The sequence below is a fragment of the Hypomesus transpacificus genome, chromosome 23 (genome assembly GCF_021917145.1).
Source record: "Hypomesus transpacificus isolate Combined female chromosome 23, fHypTra1, whole genome shotgun sequence".
Taxonomy (NCBI): Eukaryota; Metazoa; Chordata; class Actinopteri; order Osmeriformes; family Osmeridae; genus Hypomesus; species Hypomesus transpacificus.
In genome coordinates this window covers 2,984,253-3,004,682 of record NC_061082.1, presented here as the reverse complement: position 1 = coordinate 3,004,682, position 20,430 = coordinate 2,984,253, and the positions used below count along the sequence as shown (strand labels likewise).

Here is a 20,430-nt window from a genome sequence, read left to right as displayed (position 1 = left end):
AAGGCAGTGTTCAAGTTTTTTTACATTCAAACATTATGTACAAAATCAGTTAATAGTAACACAAGAACAAACAAATCAGAAAATGAACACAAACCTGTAACCTTTGTTCCATCTCTGGTCTCAGCAGGGACACCCACTCCAAATTCATTTTCTCCAATGACTCTGAAGTAATACATTGCTCCCTCTTGAAGATCTTCAACTTTGTAGGTCAGTTGGTGGCAATTGCTGGTCACAGATACCCATGCCTTCTTGCTGGCCTCACGTTTCTCAACATGATATGCTTTCACAGCATCACCACCATCATTTACTGGAGCCTCCCATGCAACTGTCACAGAGTCTATAGTAATCTCCTTGATTTTAACATTAAACGGTGGTCCTGGAGAATCAAGAACCTTAACAACCATTGGTAGTGTCGCTGTCCCCAAGCCATTCTCCAGTGTGACTGTGTATTCTCCAGAGTCATTTCTTGTGGCGTTCTCAAATGTTAATGAAGTAGAGGTGTCACTTGTTTCGACGGTTGCTCTTGCCTTTAGGTCTACTTCCTCCTTAGTCCAAGCTGCAGAGGGGACAGGTGTACCTCGGAATGGTGCAGTCAGTGTGAATGAGTTGCCATGCTTGACAATCAATGTCTTGCGCATCTCTAAGTCAACATCAAAAGCTGGCTCCTCTGTCTTATCCTTTGCCAGCTTAGGCTCAGAGATTTTACTGAGTCTGCTCTGGCCAATCTTGTTAATTGCCCTAACAGCAAACTCATAAACGTTATCAGTTGTAAGTCCAGAGATAGTGAACTCTGTGTTTTTGATAAGTGGAATGGCCACAGTCCAGTTATCCTCCTCCACGACTGGTGCCTCCTCAATTTCCTCCTCTTCTTCCTCCTCGTCTTCATATTCTTCCTCATCACTTTCCTCTTCCTCTGTAGGTCTTTCCACGTACTCTCTATACTCAACACTATATCCAAGAATATGAGCCCCACCATCAAATGTTGGTGGTTTCCATACAACGCTGATGGAGTTATTTGTTGAAAACACAATCTTTGGTTTTGTTGGTGGTGAAGGCACAATCAGTGCATCCATAGCAAGGAATGGGGCGGATGTATCGCTAGGAGGACTCAAACCAGCAGCATTTTCAGCATAGACACGGAACTCATATTCACAGCCCTTGCGAAGTTTAGTTGCTTTAGTAGTACACTCAACAACAGGCTCTCTGTTTACACGAACCCAGCGCATTCCTGATTTGTCCCGGCGCTCAATCACATATCCTGTGATCTCACTGCCTCCATCACCAGCAGGCTTTACCCAGGTGAGTGTCATCTTGTCTCTGGTTACAGCTGTAACCTCAACATTGGTTGGAGCTAATGGGATGGTGAATGGATCCACCATTTTGACAGCATCACTGTCCAAGGCCTCGCCAAGTCCAAACTTGTTGACAGCCAGAACCCTGAAGATGTATTCATTCCCTTTAAGAAGTTTTGTGACTTTGTATATTGTCTTTTTCAGGTCTCCATGCACCAGCGTCCAAGCAAGGCGGCTTGTCTCACGCTTTTGAACAACGTAGTGTGTAATTTCAGCACCGCCTTCCTCTTGAGGTGGACCCCAAGCCAAAGTACATTCTTCTGCTGTGAGGTTGCTGATCTCTAGAGGTCCAGCTGAAGGACCTGGTTTGTCAAGAATCACACAGTTCACAGGCATGTTAACTGTTCCAGCAATGTTCTGCAATGTTAGGGTGTACTGTCCAGAGTCAGTTCTCACAGTATCCTTTACAATTACTGAAGTGCTGGTTTCTGTTGAAACAATTTGAATCCTGGCCCTCAGCTCAATCTCTTTGCCATCCTTTGTCCAGGAGATAACTGGGGCTGGGCGTCCTGCAATATCTGCATTGATCTTCAGGACCTCTCCAGATCTTACAACGACAGCAGCTCTGAACTTGACATCCATCATGATGCGTGGAGGATCCACGTCTGCTTTGACAGTGATAGGGCCAGTGCAGTCAGATGGTTCACTGAACAATCCTGCTGCATTCTTTGCAATGATGCGGAAGTCATACTGGCTGTCCTCCGTTAAACCTGTCACATCAAAGTAGGTCTCTGGAACATTGGTAAAGTTGCACCTCATCCATCGACCCTCGGGTAGATCCCTGCGTTCAATAGTATAGCCAGTCACCTTAGCTCCACCATCATACTCAGGCTTTTCCCACGAGAGGGACACAGATGTTCTTGTAACACTGGTGACTGTTGGCAGACCTGGAGGGTCACATGGGTCTCTTGCAGCCACAGCCTCACAGGCCTTGCTGCATTTTCCAATTCCAGCAATGTTTTCAGCATAAACACGATATTCATACATCATTCCTTCTTCAATGCTACTAACTTTATACTCTGTGTCTTTGATCATACCTCTGTTCATCTTATTCCAAAGGATACTGCTTCTCTCCTTACGCTCAAGGTGATAACCAATAACTGTGCTACCACCATCATTGACTGGCTCATTCCATGTGACCAACATAAAGGATTTGGTTGCATGTTTCACCAGAGGGGTAGAAGGAGGTCCTGGTTGCTTGAAGTTATACTGAGCTGTGATTCCAGGGGAGTCCAAATATGTACTCTTTCCATAACGATTAACAGCGTATACACGGAACTGATACTCTGCACCATGTGTCAGTCGACTGGCCTTGATTGCGGTTCTAGCAATTTGTGATGAGACCAACTGCCAAACTGTTGAGTTTGTATCCCTCTTCTCAACAATGTAGTTGTTGATTGAACAGCCACCATCATACTCTGGTGGCGACCATGAAATAGTTATGCTATCAGCAGTCACAGCGTCCACCTTAATAGCAGTGGGTGGACCAGACTTGTCAAGTACAATGATTCCGAGATCCACAGTTATCGTACCACCTGTGTTGGCAAGAGTGATTTCATATTTTCCAACATGTTCTTTAGCGGCCTCTTTAATAACAAGTTTGGTTGAGACCTTTGAATTTAGAATGGTCACTGAGGTTGTTTGCTTCAGAGGAAGACCATCTTTCTTCCATGAAATGACAGGCTTGGGACGGCCTCTCAATGGAATTTCAACCGTGAGATCATCTCCAGCTTTTACACTGTAGGTGTTGAACAGCATACTGACCGAGGGCTCTATATCCTGGTCCTTTGCAACTACAGGTAATCCCAGTTCCTTTGGCTCACTCTTTCCCTTCTCATTAATTGCAACAACCCTAAAGGAATATGTTTCTCCAGATGTTAGGTTTGGGATTGTAGCTTCCAGTACTTTGACTGTGCAAGCTGTACCCCACTTCTCACCACCTTTAGCTTTCATCTCCACATTATAACACATGATTTTGCTTCCGCCATCATGAGCAGGCTTCTCCCACGAAAGTGACACACTGGTTTTGGTCATATCAGTGAGCATGACTTTGCCTGGGGGTAGAGGTACCTCAGACACCTTTATTGGATTTTTCGTCTCAGACATCAACCCAATGCCGTACTCATTGACAGCACTCACACGGAAGTAGAATATGCATCCTTCTGGCAGCTCATCAATTTTAAAGGAGTTCTGTAGGCAGTTGCTTGTCACAGTGGTGTAAGCCTTCCTGGTAGATTCTCTTTTTTCTACAATGTAATTGGTTATCTTTGATCCCCCATCTGTAAGTGGTGGATCCCAGAAGAGTGTGACTGAATCCTTCTTGATTTCTTTGACTTCAAAGTTCTGTGGGGCACTTGGTGAGTCTAACACTCTGACATTTATAAGGGCAGATTTTGTTCCACTGCTGTTCTCTATGGTCAATGAGTACTTGCCACTGTCAAAGCGGTTGACATTGTCTATGACAAGCATTGTGTATGAACTGGTGGCTTCAATCTGGGCCCTTTCTGTCAGAACACCCTCAACCTTCTCCCACTTAACTGCAGGTTCAGGTTTTCCTCTGATTGTGACAAAAAGACGCAGTGTTCCACTTGCACGTACAGAGACGACCTTCCTGAGGTCCGCATCCAGCTCAATTTCTGGTGCCTCCACTTTCTGTGCTGCAACCACAGTGCCATGGATATCTGCATGTTCTCCTACTCCCTCTGAGTTGATAGCACAGACACGGAAGTTGTATTCTGCACCTGCCTTCAGATCTCCCACGGTGAGATGTGTCACCTGAAGGCCAGCGGGAGGAGTACATGTGGTCCATTCCTCAGCTGTGGCCTCTTTCATTTCAACAATGTATCCCTTAATATATGCCCCACCATCAGTGGCAGGCTTACCCCAGGCCAGGGATACCGCTGATTCTGTGTGGTCTGTCACCTTAGGATGGTGTGGTGGTCCAGGTGGTGTTATTACATCACATGCTCTGTAGAAGAGTGAAAGGTCACTCAAGTCTCCGACTCCAGCCTCATTTTCTGCAGTAACACGGTATTCATAAAAGTGACCTTCCATAAGTCCTGTGACTTTGAAAAACAAGTCAGTCAACTTCTGTCTGTTGCATTTGGTCCATCTCACACTGTCTTTGTCACGCTTTTCAAGATGATAGCAGTCAATTTCTGCCCCACCATTTTGCTCAGGTGCTGCCCATGACAAAATCATATAGTCTTTTGTTATTTCAATAGCTTCAGGTGCTGTGGGCGCACTTGGTGGTTTATATGGATTACGAGCAGTAATTGGCTCAGTCTCCAGAGCCTCTCCTATGCCATATTTGTTGACAGCTCTGATCCTGAAGAGGTATTCATTTCCAGAGAGCAGGTTAGTCACTTTGTAATTCAGAGCTTGAATGGTAGGTGCAATAACGGTCCAGGAGAGTTTGCTGGTCTCTCTCTTTTCTAAAATGTAATGAGAGATATCAGCACCACCATCCAATTGAGGTTCTGTCCAGGATAGGAAACATCTCTCAGCAGTGACTCCAGTCACTTTGATAGGTCCAGTGGGTGGGCCTGGTTTATCCAAAACCTTTACAGTGATGGGTATTGTCTTTGTGCCACCAATATTGGTGAGAGTGAGGTCATAGTGACCACTGTCTAACCTTGTGACATCTTTAATTGTCATTGATGCAGTTTTAATTGTGGATTTCACTTCAATGCGGAGAGCCTTGTCCATTTCTTTACCTTCCTTCAACCACAAGACATCAGGAAGAGGTTTGCCATGAATGTCAGCATCAAGAAGTAAGTTCTCTCCTGCATTGACAATAATGGCTTCTTTGTATTTAGGATCCATGGATACACTTGGTGGTTCAACTTCATCTGTAGCTGTGATTGGTCCAGTACTATCAGACGGTTCACTGAACATGCCTGCAGCATTTCTGGCAATAACTCTGAATTCATATTGTTCATTTTCTGTCAGGCCAGTGATAGTGAATTCGGTCTCGATGACATTTGTGAAGTTGGCTCTCAACCAGCGTCCCTCAACTGAGGCCAGATCTCTCCTCTCCACAACATATCCAGTCACTTTACTGCCTCCATCATATTGGGGCTTTGTCCAATGTATTAGGATATGGTTCTTGGAGATAACTCTTGCCTCAGGAGTACCAGGTGGATCACATGGATCGCGTGCAACAATTGAGTCGGATATTTTGCTGCATCTACCAATGCCAACAATATTTTCAGCTGAGACCCGGAATTCATAACCAATGCCCTCCTCAAGATTACATATTTTGAATAAAGTATCAGTAATTAGAATCTTGTTCAATTTAGTCCATAGGATGCTGCTTCTTTCTTTGCTTTCCAGATGATAACCAATGACTGAACTACCACCGTCATTGACTGGCTCATTCCATTCAATGATCATTTGTTCCTTAGTTGCAGACTTGGCAAATGGTGTTCCAGGTGGGCCAGGAGGTTTGTATGGATACTGCACAACAATTGACTTTGAGTCCAAAGATGAGCCCTTGCCATATCTGTTCTCAGCAGATACTCTGAATTGGTACTCAGCACCAGTCTTCAGCTTAGTGATTCTGAGTGCAGTTCTAGCGAGCTGTGCAGTAACAACTTGCCAGATGTTGCCAGTTGTATCACGTTTTTCCACAATGTAGTTTTTAACTTGACATCCACCTGTATACTCTGGGGGGTCCCATGCGAGAGACACAAAAGTGTTGCTCACTTCACAAATTTTAAATGGTCCTGTGGGTGGACCAGGTTTGTCAAGGATAATGATGCCTACTTCTTCAGTTGTTGATCCAGCACTGTTAGTTGCTGTGACTGTATATTTTCCAAAGTCGTCCTTACATGCTTCTGTAAATTGAATGGTAGTGGTTGTGAGTGTGTTCAACACATTCACTCTACTTGTCACTTTCAAAGACTGGCCATCTTTGGCCCAAGAGACCTTTGGTTTTGGCCTACCAAATACGGGGATCTCAACCTTCAGATCTTTACCAGCCTTAACGCTGTATGTGTTAAACATGGGCTTCAAGCTTGGTTCAATAGTCAGGTCACTAGCGATTACTGGTGCAGCAAGTGGCTTGGGCTCACTCTTTCCCTTTTCGTTGTGTGCAATGATACGGAAAAGGTACTCCTGCCCTGAGGTCAGACCTTTGACAGTTCCATCACACGTCTTTGTGTTTGCGACAACACCCCACTTATCTGTTCCCTTGGGCAGCATCTCAATTAAATACCCAGCAATCCTGCTTCCTCCATCATGCTCTGGTTTCTCCCATGCTAGAGTTGCACTGTCTTTGGTGACATCTGTCAGGAAAACCTTTCCAACAGGAAGAGGCACCTCAGAGGCTTTGAATGCTGTTTTTGTTTCAATGGACTGTCCAACTCCATATTCATTCTCAGCCATAACTCTGAAGTAATACATGGCTCCCTCAGCAAGGTTTTCAACTTTGAATGATGTTTTAGAGCATTTGGTTGATACATTTGCATAAGCTTTCCTTGTTGATTCCCGTTTATCAATGACATAATTCTTGATTTTGGAACCTCCATCAATTAGTGGCGCATCCCAGACAAGAATAACAGAGTCTTTCTTGATTTCTGTAACAGCAAGGTTCAGAGGTGCTCCTGGAGTGTCCAGCACTTTAACTGTGACAAATTCGGAAACCGAACCACTGCTGTTTTCCAGAGTAAGAGTGTATTTTCCAGAATCATTTCTGTCACAGGGATCAATAGACAGCTGTGTGTAGTTGACCGCTTTCTCAATTACTGCTTTCTCTGACAGCTCAGCCTCATCTTTTGTCCATGTAATTTCTGGAGTAGGTCTTCCCTTGAATGGCACATTGATACTCACAGATCCTCCAGCTCTTATAACTATTCCCTTCCTAAGCTCTGAGTCCAGTTGAATTTCTGGAGTTTCCACTTTCTCCTCAGGTTTGGCTGTTCCTGGTATAGCAGCTGGTTCACCAACTCCAAGTTTATTTAGAGCACAAACCTGGATTTTATATTCTTGTCCCTCAGTGAGTTTGGTTACTTCATATTTGTGTACCCGCAGGCCAGTAGGAGGGGTTACCATGGTCCATTCTTCTTCCTCAGCCTTACATACCTCCACAATGTAGCCCTGAATTGCAGTGCCACCATCGCTAAGTGGCTTTCCCCATGACAGTGTGATTGATGTCTTGGTTGTTTCAATCACATGAGCATGTGTGGGTGGTCCAGGTTTATACTTGGGATCACAAGCCTTGTAATATGACGTTTGTAAGCTTGGCTCACCCACTCCAGCTGCATTCTCAGCAGCAACTCGGAACTCGTACTCATGATCGGCTGTCAAGCCTGTTACTCTGAAGGACAGATCAGTGACCTTCTGCCTGTTGCATTTGGTCCATTTAACTCCAGCCCGGTCTTTCTTCTCAATTGCATAACTAATGATGTCACTTCCACCGTCGGTGTCTGGTGCAGACCAGGTTAGAGTCATGGAGTCATGAGCAATATTGGACACTTCCTGGACATGTGGTGCCCCAGGAGGAACAAATTGATTTTTCATTATCACAGAGGCGGACAGTAGAGGTTCACTCACACCATAGCTGTTGACAGCCATGACACGGAATATGTATTCATTTCCCTCCAGTAGTTTTGTTACTTTGAAAAATGTGGTGTCACATTTGTTAGACACAACAGTCCAAGCCAAACGGCTAGTCTCTCGCCTCTCAATGAAGTAGTGTGAGATGTTGCTGCCTCCATCATGTAATGGGGCCTGCCATGACAGCGTGCATCTATCACAATGAACTCCAGTGACACGAAGAGGCCCTTCACATGGTGCTGGTTTGTCTAGAACCTTCACCTGGAATGGAACTGTCTGTGTGCCAGCAACATTTGTTAGCAGAAGATTGTAAAGTCCGCCATCAACTCTGATGGAGTCCTTTACAATGATAATTGCTCTTGTCTCAGTATTTTTTATCTCACACCTCAATGTATTTTCAATTTCCTTATCATCCTTGAACCACTGGATGGTGGGAATTGGCTTTCCATGTACATCAGCATCAAGTTTGAATGTGTCCCCAGCATTGATAACAATCGTTTTTGTGAACTCTGGATCGATAGAGAACTTTGGTGCTTCTACTTCATCACTTGCTATGATTGGTCCACTGTTATAAGATGGCTTGCTTATAGTGCCAACAGCATTCTTAGCAATGATTCGGAAGTCATACTGAGCCATCTCAGTGAGTCCAGTGACAGTGAACTGTGTTTCAATTACATTGGTGAAATTAGCCTTCATCCAGCGCCCTTCTGGCAGGTCCCGTTTTTCCACAATATATCCAGTCACCTTGCTGCCTCCATCATACTCTGGCTTAGTCCATTCAATGACAATGGTGTCTTTACTTACGTGGATGGCTTCAGGGGTACCAGGAGGATCACATGGGTCACGGGCAAAACATCCCTCTGAGATCTTACTGTATCTGCCAGTACCAACAATATTCTCAGCAGAAATTCTGAATTCATACTCAATACCCTCTTCCAAAGGACTGGTCTTGAAACTTGTATCTTGGATGAGTGTTTTATTGATCTTAACCCAGAGGATGCTGTTTCTTTCTTTTCTTTCAAGGTGATAGCCGAGAACAGGACTGCCTCCATCTATAATGGGTTCGTTCCATTCCACAATCATGTGATCCTTGGAGAGAGATGAGATAAAGGGTGTACCTGGTGGGCCAGGTTCTTTGTATGGGTATTGTGCAACTACAGGGGATGAGTCCAGAGCATAACTTTTTCCGTAGCGATTCTGAGCAATTATTCTAAATTGATATTCAGCTCCAGTCTTAAGCCTTGGCACCTTCATCGAAGTTCTTGCAACCGAGAGGGACACATTCTCCCATGTTGTGGAGGTTGTATCTCTCTTTTGTACAATGTAATTTGAAATCTGGCAGCCACCAGTATGCTTTGGTGGAGCCCAAGAAATAGTCACACTTTGTACTGTAACTTCATCAAACTTAACAGGTCCAGTAGGTGGGCCGGGCTTATCAAGAGCAATTATTTCAACGGTTGCATCCTTATGTCCAACATCATTAGCGACATTAATACCATACATCCCACCATCATCACCTGCTGCCTCTTTAATGTTCAGAGTTGTGTGAGTGAGTGTGTTGGCGATATTCACTCTTGAGGTTAGTTTTAGAGTTTCCCCATCCTTTGTCCATGTGATTTTTGGCTTGGGACGTCCTGATATGGGTACTTCAACTTTGAGGTCTTTGCCAACACGAACACTGTAGTTGCTGAATACAGGTCTTACATCTGGTTCAATTACAAGGTCCTTGGCTTGTACAGCATATGCAAGGGTATTGGGGTCGCTCTTTCCCTTTTCATTGATAGCTGTCACTCTGAATATATATTCCTCACCCGGGTTCAGATTACTGACACTAGCATCCATAGTTTTGAAAGTGTTGATTCCAGACCATTTGTCTTGGCCCTTGACTTGCATTTCTAACAGGTAATGAATAACTTTGCTTCCACCATCATGCTCAGGCTTCTCCCATGCCAAAGAGACACTGGTCTTGGTTTGGTCAACAACAGTGAACTTTCTTGGAGTTTGAGGCACCTCTGAGACCTTGAGAGGATCAACTGTTGCTGCTGGGAGGCCAACACCATGTTCATTTTCAGCAAGAACACGGAAATAATAATTGCAACCCTCCTGAAGATTATCAACCTTAAATGACAGTTTATGGCAATTTGTCACCACAGCTGAGAAAGTTTTACGTGTGCTCTCTCTCTTCTCAACTATGTAGTTTTTGATCTTGGCTCCTCCATCTAACAATGGGGCTTCCCATGCAAGTGTCACTGACTCTTTTGTGATTTCTTTCACCTTGAAGTTGGCTGGGGCACTAGGTGAGTCCAGTACTCTGACAGCAATCACAGCAGATATTGATCCACTTGCGTTCTCAAGAGTCACTGTGTATTTTCCAGTATCAAATCGGCTAACTTTGTCAATTACGAGAGATGTATAGCTACTTGTCACTTCCACCTGAGCACTTTCCTTGACTGCAGCTTCATCTTTGTCCCACTTGATGGCAGGAGTGGGTCGTCCTTTAATAGGAATAAACAGTCTGAGGGAACCTCCGGCTTTGATGCTCACAATCTTCCTGAGTTCAGGGTCAATGTCAAGATCCGGTTCCTCTGCCCTCTCCTCAACAACAATCTCTCCCAAGACATCCGCATGCTCTCCAACACCAAGCTTGTTAATGGCACATATTCTGAACTTGTATGCATTATTTTCCTTCAGATTTACAACCTCAAAGCGTGTTTGTTTTACACCTGTCGGTGGAGTACACATAGTCCATTCCTCAGCTGGTGCTTCAGCAGTTGTTGTGGCTGCTGGCTCGGCTGCTGGCTCAGCTACTGGTGCTGGCTCAGCTGCGGCTGCTGGTTCTGCTGCTGGTTCTGCTGCGACTGCTGGTTCTGCTGCTGGTTCTGCTGCTGGTTCAGATGCTGGTTCTGCTGCTGGCTCGGCTGCTGGCTCTGCGGGAGCCACTATGGGTGCTGCTGCTTTAGTTAGACAGGACTCAACAATATATCCTTGAATTTCACAGCCTCCATCATAGATTGGTTTACCCCATGACAGGGACACAGTTGTTTTGGTTGTGTCAGTTACTTTAGGGTTGTGTGGTGGACCAGGTTTAAAGATAGGATCCAAAGCTTTGTAGAAGACAGATGGGGAGCTTGGCACTCCCACTCCAGCAACATTCTCAGCTACTACTCTAAATTCATAGTTGTGGTTTTCAAGAAGTCCAGTAACCTTGAAGGTTAAGTCAGTCACTGTCTTTCTGTTACATCTAGTCCATCTCACTCCCTCTTTGTCATGTTTCTCAATAATGTATCCAATAACTGGACTGCCACCATCACTGGCGGGTGCCTCCCAGCTAATTACCATCGATTCCTTCTTGACATTAGAAATTTCCACTCCCTTTGGCGAATCAGGTGGCACAAATGGAGTTTTGATTGTCACGGGACTAGACTCAAGTGGTGCACCCACTCCAAATTTGTTGACAGGCACAACTTTGAAAATGTACTCATTTCCCTCAAGAAGTTTTGTAATTTTCAGAATAGTTGTTTGAACTTTAGAATCAACAACCGTCCAAACCAATCGACTTGTTTCCCTTCTCTCTACAATGTAATGAGAGATTTGACTGCCTCCATCTTGTAGTGGTGGTTTCCAAGAGATTGTGCACTGTTCGTTAGTGATGCTAGTGATAGACATGGGACCTTGTGGTGCCCCAGGTTTATCCAGAACAACCACATTGACATTCACTGACTTCTCGCCTCCAGGATTCCTCAGCAGCAGAGTGTACTCGCCTCCATCAATGAGTTTAGCTTCTTTGACAGAAATACAAGCTGTGGTGTTTGTATTCTTAATCTCTCTGTGTATGGTGTTTCCAAGTTCCTGGTCTCCCCTCATCCACTGGATTGAGGGTAGGGGCTTGCCATGAACATCAGCATCAATCTTGAAGTTGTCCCCAGCATTAACGACCAAAGTTTGAGTGTACTCTGGGTCAATACTAATACGTGGGGGGTCAATTTCATCTTTAGCAGTGATGGGTCCAGTGCTGTATGAGGGAAGACTGAATACACCTGCAGCATTCCTAGCAATGACACGGAACTCATATTTCTGGTCTTCGACGAGGCCAGTTGCAGCATACTCTGTCTCAATAACATTTGTGAAATTGGCCTTCATCCAGCGGCCCTCTGGCAGGTCCTTCTTCTCCACTACATAGCCAGTGACTTTGGCTCCACCGTCATACTCTGGTTTTGTCCATACAATGGTCACAGAGTCCTTTGTTATCTTAGTGGCTTCAGGGGTACCGGGGGGGTCGCAGGGATCTCTAGCAACATTACCCTCGGAGATCTTGCTGACTCTTCCTATTCCCACAATGTTTTCAGCATAAACTCTGTATTCATATTCAAGTCCAGGCTCCAGGCCAGTGGTCTTATAACTTTGATCAACAATCAGAGACTTATTCAGCTTCACCCAAAGAATGCTGTTTCTCTCTTTCCGTTCAAGATGATAGCCCAGGATGGCGCTTCCACCATCCATCACAGGCTCATTCCACACCACGACCATGCTGTCTTTAGAGGCAGATTGTACATTTGGTGTTCCAGGAGGACCAGGTAGTTTGAATGGATACTGAGCAATAACAGACTCTGAGACCAGAACTGGACTCTTTCCATATCTGTTCTCTGCTGTGATTCTGAATTGATATTCTGAGCCTGTCTTCAGTCTTCCAGCTTTGATTGTTGTTCTGGCCAAATTTGGAGATACAATCAACCAGTTCTGTGAAGATGTTTCTCTCTTTTCTACAATGTAATTGTTGATAGTGCAGCCTCCATTATACTCTGGTGGTTTCCAGGAGATGGTTACACTGTCAGAAGTGACATTTTCCACTTTGACAGGGCCGCTTGGTGGGCCTGGTTTGTCAAGAACAACTATTCCAATGCTTGCTGTTGTTTCTCCGGTGGTGTTTAACAGAGTAATGTGGTACTTACCAACATCCTCTCTGCTGGCCTCTTTGATAGTGAGACTGAGCAGTTTGTCTGTGGCTTCAAAGTTAACTCTAGTGGTTCTCTTAAGAGGCAGACTATCCTTAACCCATGAAACCGCCGCTTTGGGACGAGCGACATATGGAATTTCAACTGTCAAATCTTCTCCTGAGAGCACACTAAATGTGGAGAACATTAGTTTTGCTACTGGAGCAATGACAAGATCTTTAGCAATCACTGGCACACCAATCTGGCGTGGATCACTTGTTCCTTTCTCATTTCTTGCAGCTACGCGGAACATGTATTCTTCACCTAGTGTCAGTCCAGGCACAACTGCCTCTGTTTCTTTCACAATCAAAGCCTGGGTCCATTTCTCATCCCCCTTGCTCTGCATCTCTACAACATAACAACCCACTCTGCTGCCTCCATCATGTTCTGGCCTCTCCCAGGATAGTGTAGCGCTGGTCTTTGTTACATCCTTCAGAGTGATTTTGCCTGGTGGCTGTGGCTTTTCAGACACTTTAACAGATTCTCCTGTCTCAATTGGTAGACCAATTCCATATTCATTCTCAGCTAAAACTCGGAAGTAATAGTTACATCCCTCCTGCAGGGGTTCTATTGTCCAGACAGTCTTATGACAGTTAGCATTTACTGTGGCATATGCTTTTCTTGTTGATTCACGTTTTTCTACAATGTAGTTCTTAATCTTAGTTCCACCATCATTAGCTGGAGGATCCCAGATGAGGGTGACAGACTCCTTGGTGACTGCGTTAATCTTGAGATTCTGTGGTGCTCCAGGTGTATCTAAGACACTGACAGTCACTGTGGCTGTATGGTCTCCAGAGCTATTTTCAACTGTGAGTAGGTACTTGCCACTGTCAAATCGGTTGACATTTTCAATTACTAGTGATGTGTAAGATGTTGTACTCTCAATTGTTGCCCTCTCAATCGGGTCACCATTTTCTTTTGTCCATTTCACCTCTGGTGCTGGTCTTCCTCTTATTGGCACAAAGAGTCTGAGTGTGTTGCAGGCTCTGATATTGACAACCTTGCGGAGGTCTGCATCCAGATCAACTTCTGGAGGAAGCAGCCTGTCTTCAGCTTTGGGTGAGCCTGGGACAGATGCTTCCTCGCCAATTCCTTCACTGTTCGTAGCAGAGACATTGATTAAGTATTCCTGGTTCTCTTTCAAGTTAATAATGGTAAATGATGTGGCAAGGATTCCTTCTGCGGGGGTGACAATTGTCCATTCCTCCTCACCAGGGAGGCAGGTCTCCACAATGTATCCAGTGATGTCAGAACCACCGTCATATACTGGCTTGTTCCATGCGAGTGTGATGGAGGACTTTGTTGTATCCAAGATCCTTGGATTACCTGGAGGTCCAGGCTGGTAGAGGGTGTCAGTAGCCTTATAGAATGGACTGGAAGCACTTGGTGCACTGAATCCTGCTGCATTTTCAGCAATAATTCGGTATTCATATTCATGCCCACGTACAAGGCCTGTTACTTTGCATTGTAAATCTGTCACTTTCTTCTTGTTGCATTTCACCCAGCGGAGGCCAATCTTGTCTTTCCTCTCCACATTATAGTTGGTGACTTCACTACCACCATTGTTCTTGGGTGCCCCCCAGCAAACAATCATTGAATCTTTAGTGATGACCCTCACCTCAGGAGTCTCTGGAGGATCTGCTGGCACATATGGGTTGTCTGCAATTGTTGGATCGGACTCCAGTGGCTCTCCAATGCCGTATTTGTTGACTGCCATAACTCTGAATATGTATTCATTTCCTTTGAGTAATTTGGTGACCTTATATTGGTTGCCCACTAGGCCTGATACCACATTTGTCCAAACCAGTCTGCTTGATTCACGCTTTTCAATCACAAAATGCTCAATCTGGGCACCACCATCATCTGCTGGTGGGGTCCAAGACAGGATGCAGTTGTCAGCTGTCACATCAGACACTCCAAGGGGTCCCCCTGGTGGGCCTGGTCTGTCAAGAACCTTGACATTAAAGACATGCTTGGCAAATCCACCAACATTGGTGGCAGTCAAAATAAATTCACCTCCATCTGCTCTTATAGAGTCTTTGCTAACCAGAGTGGTAGTTAAATCAGTCATCTTGACATTCAGTTTCAATGTGTTTTCAACTTCCTTTCCGTTCTTGGTCCACACCATGGATGGAATTGGCTGGCCTGCAATATCTGCATCAAGCTTGAAATTTTCACCTGCTTTCAGTAGAACCACGTCTTTGAACTTGGCATCAACCATAATTCGTGGTTCTACAATGTCATCTTTGCAGGTAATGGGGTCTGAGGGCTCAGATGGATTACTAACAGCACCAGCAGAATTTCGGGCAAGTACCCGGAATTCATATGATTCATCTTGAGTTAACCCACTGAGAGTAAATGAGGTCTCAATAATGTTGGTGAAGTTAGCCCTTGTCCAGCGACCAGCTGGCAAGTCTCTCTTCTCCACCGTGTAGCCAGTGATCTTAAACCCACCATCGTATTCAGGCTTTGCCCACTGAATTGTTACAACATTTTTGCTGACATAAATAGGCTCTGGCTGACCTGGTGGATCTACTGGATCCAGTGCTAACATTGCTTCTGAGGCCTTACTTGGCTTACCAATTCCAGCCATGTTCTCAGCAGCTACACGAAATTCATAAGCAATTCCATCTTCAAGACCAGCTGACTTGAAAATGTTTCCTTTGACCATGGCTTTACTGATCTTCTGCCAGACGATGCTACTTCTCTCTTTCCTCTCAACGTGGTAACCAATAACCTCGTTTCCACCATCGGATACTGGCTCATTCCAGCCAATTGTCATTGTGTCTTTTGTAAACGCCACAACTTTAGGAGTGCCAGGGGGCCCAGGGGCCTTGAATGGATATGCAGCCACCACTGCCTCAGAGGTGATAGGTGGCCCAGTGCCGTATCTGTTCTTAGCTTTGACCCTGAATTGGTATTCTGCTCCTGTTTTAAGACGAGTAGCTTTGAACATGGTACGAATCACTGTTGAAGACAACTCTACCCATGATTGCCCAGTAGTATCCCTCAACTCAACAACATAATTGTTGATTGGAACTCCACCGTCATTCTCAGGGGTATCCCATGAAATTACTGCATAGGTTCGAGAGATCTCATCAATTTTGATTGGTCCCTTTGGAGGTCCAGGAATATCATGCACTTTTACAATGATACTATCTGTGACTGAGCCAAGTATGTTTTTCCCTGTCATGGAATAACGTCCACTGTCAGCCCTTGTGCATTCCATTATAGACAGAAGAGTGGTTGCTGGAGTGTTTTCTACGCTGATTCTTTGGGTCAGCTTGAAGGTAGCGTCATCTTTCTTCCATGAGACAGTAGGTGCTGGACGTCCCATTACAGGAATCTCAACCTTTATGTCAGATCCTGCCTTGGCAATAACAATTTTCTGGCATACACCACGCAGATCAAACTCTGGCAGTGAAGTTTGCTCCTTGATAACAACAGGTTTGCCTTCACGAGGAAGACTTCGGCCAGAATGGTTGACTGCCATTACACGGAAGATATATTCCTCATTTTCATTAAGATTCTTAGAAATGAAGTCCATTGTCTTGACTGTTGTTACATGGGACCACTGATCTCCTCCCTTCTTTTGAGCTTCAAGAACATATCCAGTTACTCTGCTACCACCATCATGTGTTGGCTTCGTCCATGCGAGACTGACAGAGTTCTTAGTGATATCTGTAGCATAGATGCTTTCTGGGGGAGTTGGTGCCTGGGATGCACGGATTGGATCTGGAGTCTCAACAGAATCTCCAATACCATACTCATTCTCTGCAGATACTCTGAAATAGTATTCACACCCCTCTCCCAGGTCCGGCACTTTAACCGAGCAAGTTGTACAATTTCTTATTATGGCTGCGTATGCTTTACGTGTTGCCTCTCTCTTCTCAATGACATAGTTTGTAACCTTGGAGCCACCATCAAGAAGTGGCATCTCCCACTGGAGGGTGATGCTCTCTTTGTCAATTGCTTTGGGCTTCAGGTTGATTGGAGGTCCAGGAGTGTCTAACACTCTCACATTCACGTGAGCAGTTTTCTGGCCTGCAGCATTCTCTAGGGTCAAGTCATACTTTCCTGCATCTATTCTTGAGCAGTCAGGAATCACAAGGAGAGTGTATGACTCGGTTGTATCAATGATAGCACGGGTGATCGGTGCTTCTTCCTTGCTCCATGTTACCTGAGGAGTTGGGCGTCCCTTAATAGGCACAAAGAGACGTATAGATCCACCTGCCCTGACAACAAGGGTTCTTCTTAGCTCAATGTCAAGTTCAAAGTCTGGAATCTCCTCATGGTCCACAAGCTCAATGAGTTCCTCAGTCTGGGCAGGTTCACCTACTCCCACTGCATTCATTGCACTGATTCTAAAGTGATATTTTCCTCCAGCTTCCAGGTTGGGAACAACAAACTCTGTGATTGTCAAAGGGGCTCCAGAATTATCCTTGGCCCACTCTTCTTCCCCATCCTTCTTATGTTCAATCATGTATCCTGTCACTGGAAGTCCACCATCTTCAAGGGGTTTTCCCCAGTTCAGTGTAGCAGTAGTCTTTGTTGTATCTGTTACTCTTGGGTTGACTGGGGGTTCAGGCACATCTAGAAAATGTGTATAAAGCAACAGATTTTTAAAGATGTTTAGAATGCAGCATTATGTCCTTTAAGTACATGTTGACCCACATTCAATTTTTTTTAATAAAAATTGGAGATATGAACAATTGCTATATGTGTAATTAACATTTAATCATTCATTTTATAGATAGACAATGGATGTAATTTTTACTCACAGGCAACCACTTTGGTTGTAACTGATTGCGATGGTTCACTTGGTTCTCCAAAGCCAGCTTTGTTCTCTGCTGTCACCCGGAATTCATACTCCACACCTTCTGTGAGACCCTTCACTTCATAATGAAGCTCAGCAATTGATTTCTTAGATGCCCTGAACCATCTCATGGCCTTCTTCTCTTTCCTCTCAACACAGTAGCCTGTGATGTCACTTCCTCCATCCTCCACTGGACGTTTCCATGTGACGGTGACAGAGTGTCCACCAACATTCTCAACCTCTGGCTTGGATGGAGGGCCCGGGGGACCTACAAACAAAATCCCAATATTCAGTGTATGTTAACTAAACATCATTTTACTATATAATAAAATGAGAAGATATTACATTTATTTTACTTACCAAATCCATCCACCATTTTGACAGCCACAGAGTGGGATGCTTCACCTGCACCGTAGTGGTTCACCGCAGAAACACGGAAAATATATTCATTTCCCTGGATCAGCTTGTTTGCCACATGGTGGCAGTCAATCACCTTCTCTTGAAGAATAGTCCAAAGGAGACGGCTGGTCTCCCTCTTCTCAATAGTGTAATATTTAATGGGAGATCCACCATCTTCATTAGGTGGTGTCCATGATAGAGTGACCTTTTCAGATGAAATTCCAGTCGATTCAATAGGACCAGGACAACCTGGAACATCCAGCACCTTTACTTTAACATTCTCCTCCTTAATACCAAATGGATTACTGGCTGAAATTGTGTATTCTCCAGAATCATTCCTGCTGGCATATTTGACGGAGAGAGTAGATGATGATGCTGTGGTCTCAATCTGGCAGATGTCTGAGGGCTTGAAGAACTTGCCACCCTTGGACCACGCTGATGTTGGTTGGGGTTTGCCTACAATGCTGGTTGCAGTGATGACAATGGTTTCACCTGCCCTGACGGTCAGGCCCTCCTTCACATGCGAATCGATAGTAATAATTGGTGCCTCTGTTGAAAACCAAAATTATGAATTACTTTATTCAAACGTAATTAAATATTATTTCAAATGAGTACAATTATAATACAATCTATTACCGGAACAACAGTTTTCTATACAACAGATCATTATAACTGATTTAATATAATTGTTACCGTATTCATCTTTGCACACAAGAGTGTCTGTTTGTTCAGATGGAGGGCTCAAGGCTCCAGCTGCATTCTTTGCCCTGATTCTGAACTCAAACTTGCAGCCTTCTTGTAGCTCTTTCACCGTGAATGCACAGTCCACAATGTTGACGTTATTAGCCTTCATCCAGATCTTTGATGGCAAATCGCGTTTCTCAACAATATAGCCAGTCAGTCTGTGTCCACCGTCATACTCGGGCTCAGTCCATTGAAGCGTTACTGTGCTTCTTGTGATGCTGACAACATCAGGTTTACCTGGAGCATCTGCAAGATAGGATTTCACGTTATGTAGTATGGCAACCTGTCACATTTATGTCTTATATTTGTCATGTGTTTTTGTAGTTTTTTTAAACCCTTGCTATATTGAGGGAAAAAGTTTACCAATTGGATCCAGGGCAACGTGAGGCTCAGTCGCTGGGCTTGGTCTCCCAATTCCAGCCAGATTGATTGCCATGACTCTGAATTCATACTCCAGACCTTCAGTCAAGCCTGTGACCTTATAATCCCTCATCATCATAGCACTCTGGCTGGCTCTCTTCCACAGCATACTGTTTCTCTCCTTGAACTCAACATGGTATCCTGCAATTACAAACAATAGACATATTAATAGGATGGTTGCAAACCCTACCTGATATGATTAAATAATCAAAACAAATACAAAATCTCACTAAGAGATTATCATCAACATACATTGTTTAGCTTAATAAGCAACATGTTGCAACTATTCAATTGTAATGTACCAGTAATTGGAGATCCTCCAGTCTTCCTTGGGTCAGACCACATCAGTGTTGCAGAGTCATGTCGCATGCTCATCATCTTAGGTGGTGGAGGTGCATCAGGCACATCTATGGAAAAGCAATTACATCACTGTTACACATTTCCCAATTGCATAACCAGCCACACTTAAAAGCCACATTACTCTCCAAAACGGACTTACTGAAAGGATGCTTGGCAACAATGGGGTCAGATTTGAGTCCTTCACCAAACCCATATTTGTTTTCTGCACACACTCTGAAGATGTACTCTGTGCCTTCGTGGAGTCCAGTCACCCTCATGGTGTTGGTCTCCACTGAAGAAGATACGGTGACCCACATGTTGGTGACAGAGTCCCTCTTTTCTAGAACGTAGTTGGTGATCTCTGATCCACCATCATCCTTAGGTGCACCCCATTTCAAGGTAGCCCCATCAGCAGTGACATCTTTAAATTTGATTGGTTGTATAGGTATTCCTGGCTTGCCAACCACCCTAACAAAGATGGTAGATTCTCTTGATCCAGCACTATTTCTCAGAGTAATAGTGTATTTAGAGGCATCACTCCTCTGGCAGTCACGGATCAACAGCATTGTGTTTACTGCTGAGGACTCGGCACACACTCTGCCAGTGTCGGTCAGATCTACGTCTTCACCCTTCTTCCAGGATACTTTAGGAGCTGGTTTGCCAATAATGGGAATCTTCAGACGGACTGTACTTCCTTCCTTGGCAATGTAGCATAGATTTGGCAGGGCATTCAAGTCACATGCAGGTAGAACTACAGAACAGAGACAAGGGGGTAAGTGTTATATACAAGATGAAAGCTATGTTTTTTAAC

The 20,430-nt window shown here is 44.6% G+C and overlaps 1 protein-coding gene across 1 annotated transcript in view; it reads right to left on the bottom strand.

The window, feature by feature from the left end:
* Window positions 1-20,430, bottom strand: part of ttn.1 (titin, tandem duplicate 1) — a 134,321-nt gene that overhangs the window by 25,962 nt on the left and 87,929 nt on the right. Inside the window, exons 195-201 of the mRNA XM_047047516.1 lie at window positions 19,780-20,370; window positions 19,583-19,687; window positions 19,224-19,421; window positions 18,810-19,106; window positions 18,078-18,665; window positions 17,683-17,985; window positions 95-17,494 (exon numbers count right to left, since the gene is read on the bottom strand). Of these exons, the coding sequence (XP_046903472.1) occupies window positions 95-17,494; window positions 17,683-17,985; window positions 18,078-18,665; window positions 18,810-19,106; window positions 19,224-19,421; window positions 19,583-19,687; window positions 19,780-20,370 (19,482 nt within the window). The remainder of the gene's footprint in view (window positions 1-94; window positions 17,495-17,682; window positions 17,986-18,077; window positions 18,666-18,809; window positions 19,107-19,223; window positions 19,422-19,582; window positions 19,688-19,779; window positions 20,371-20,430) is intronic.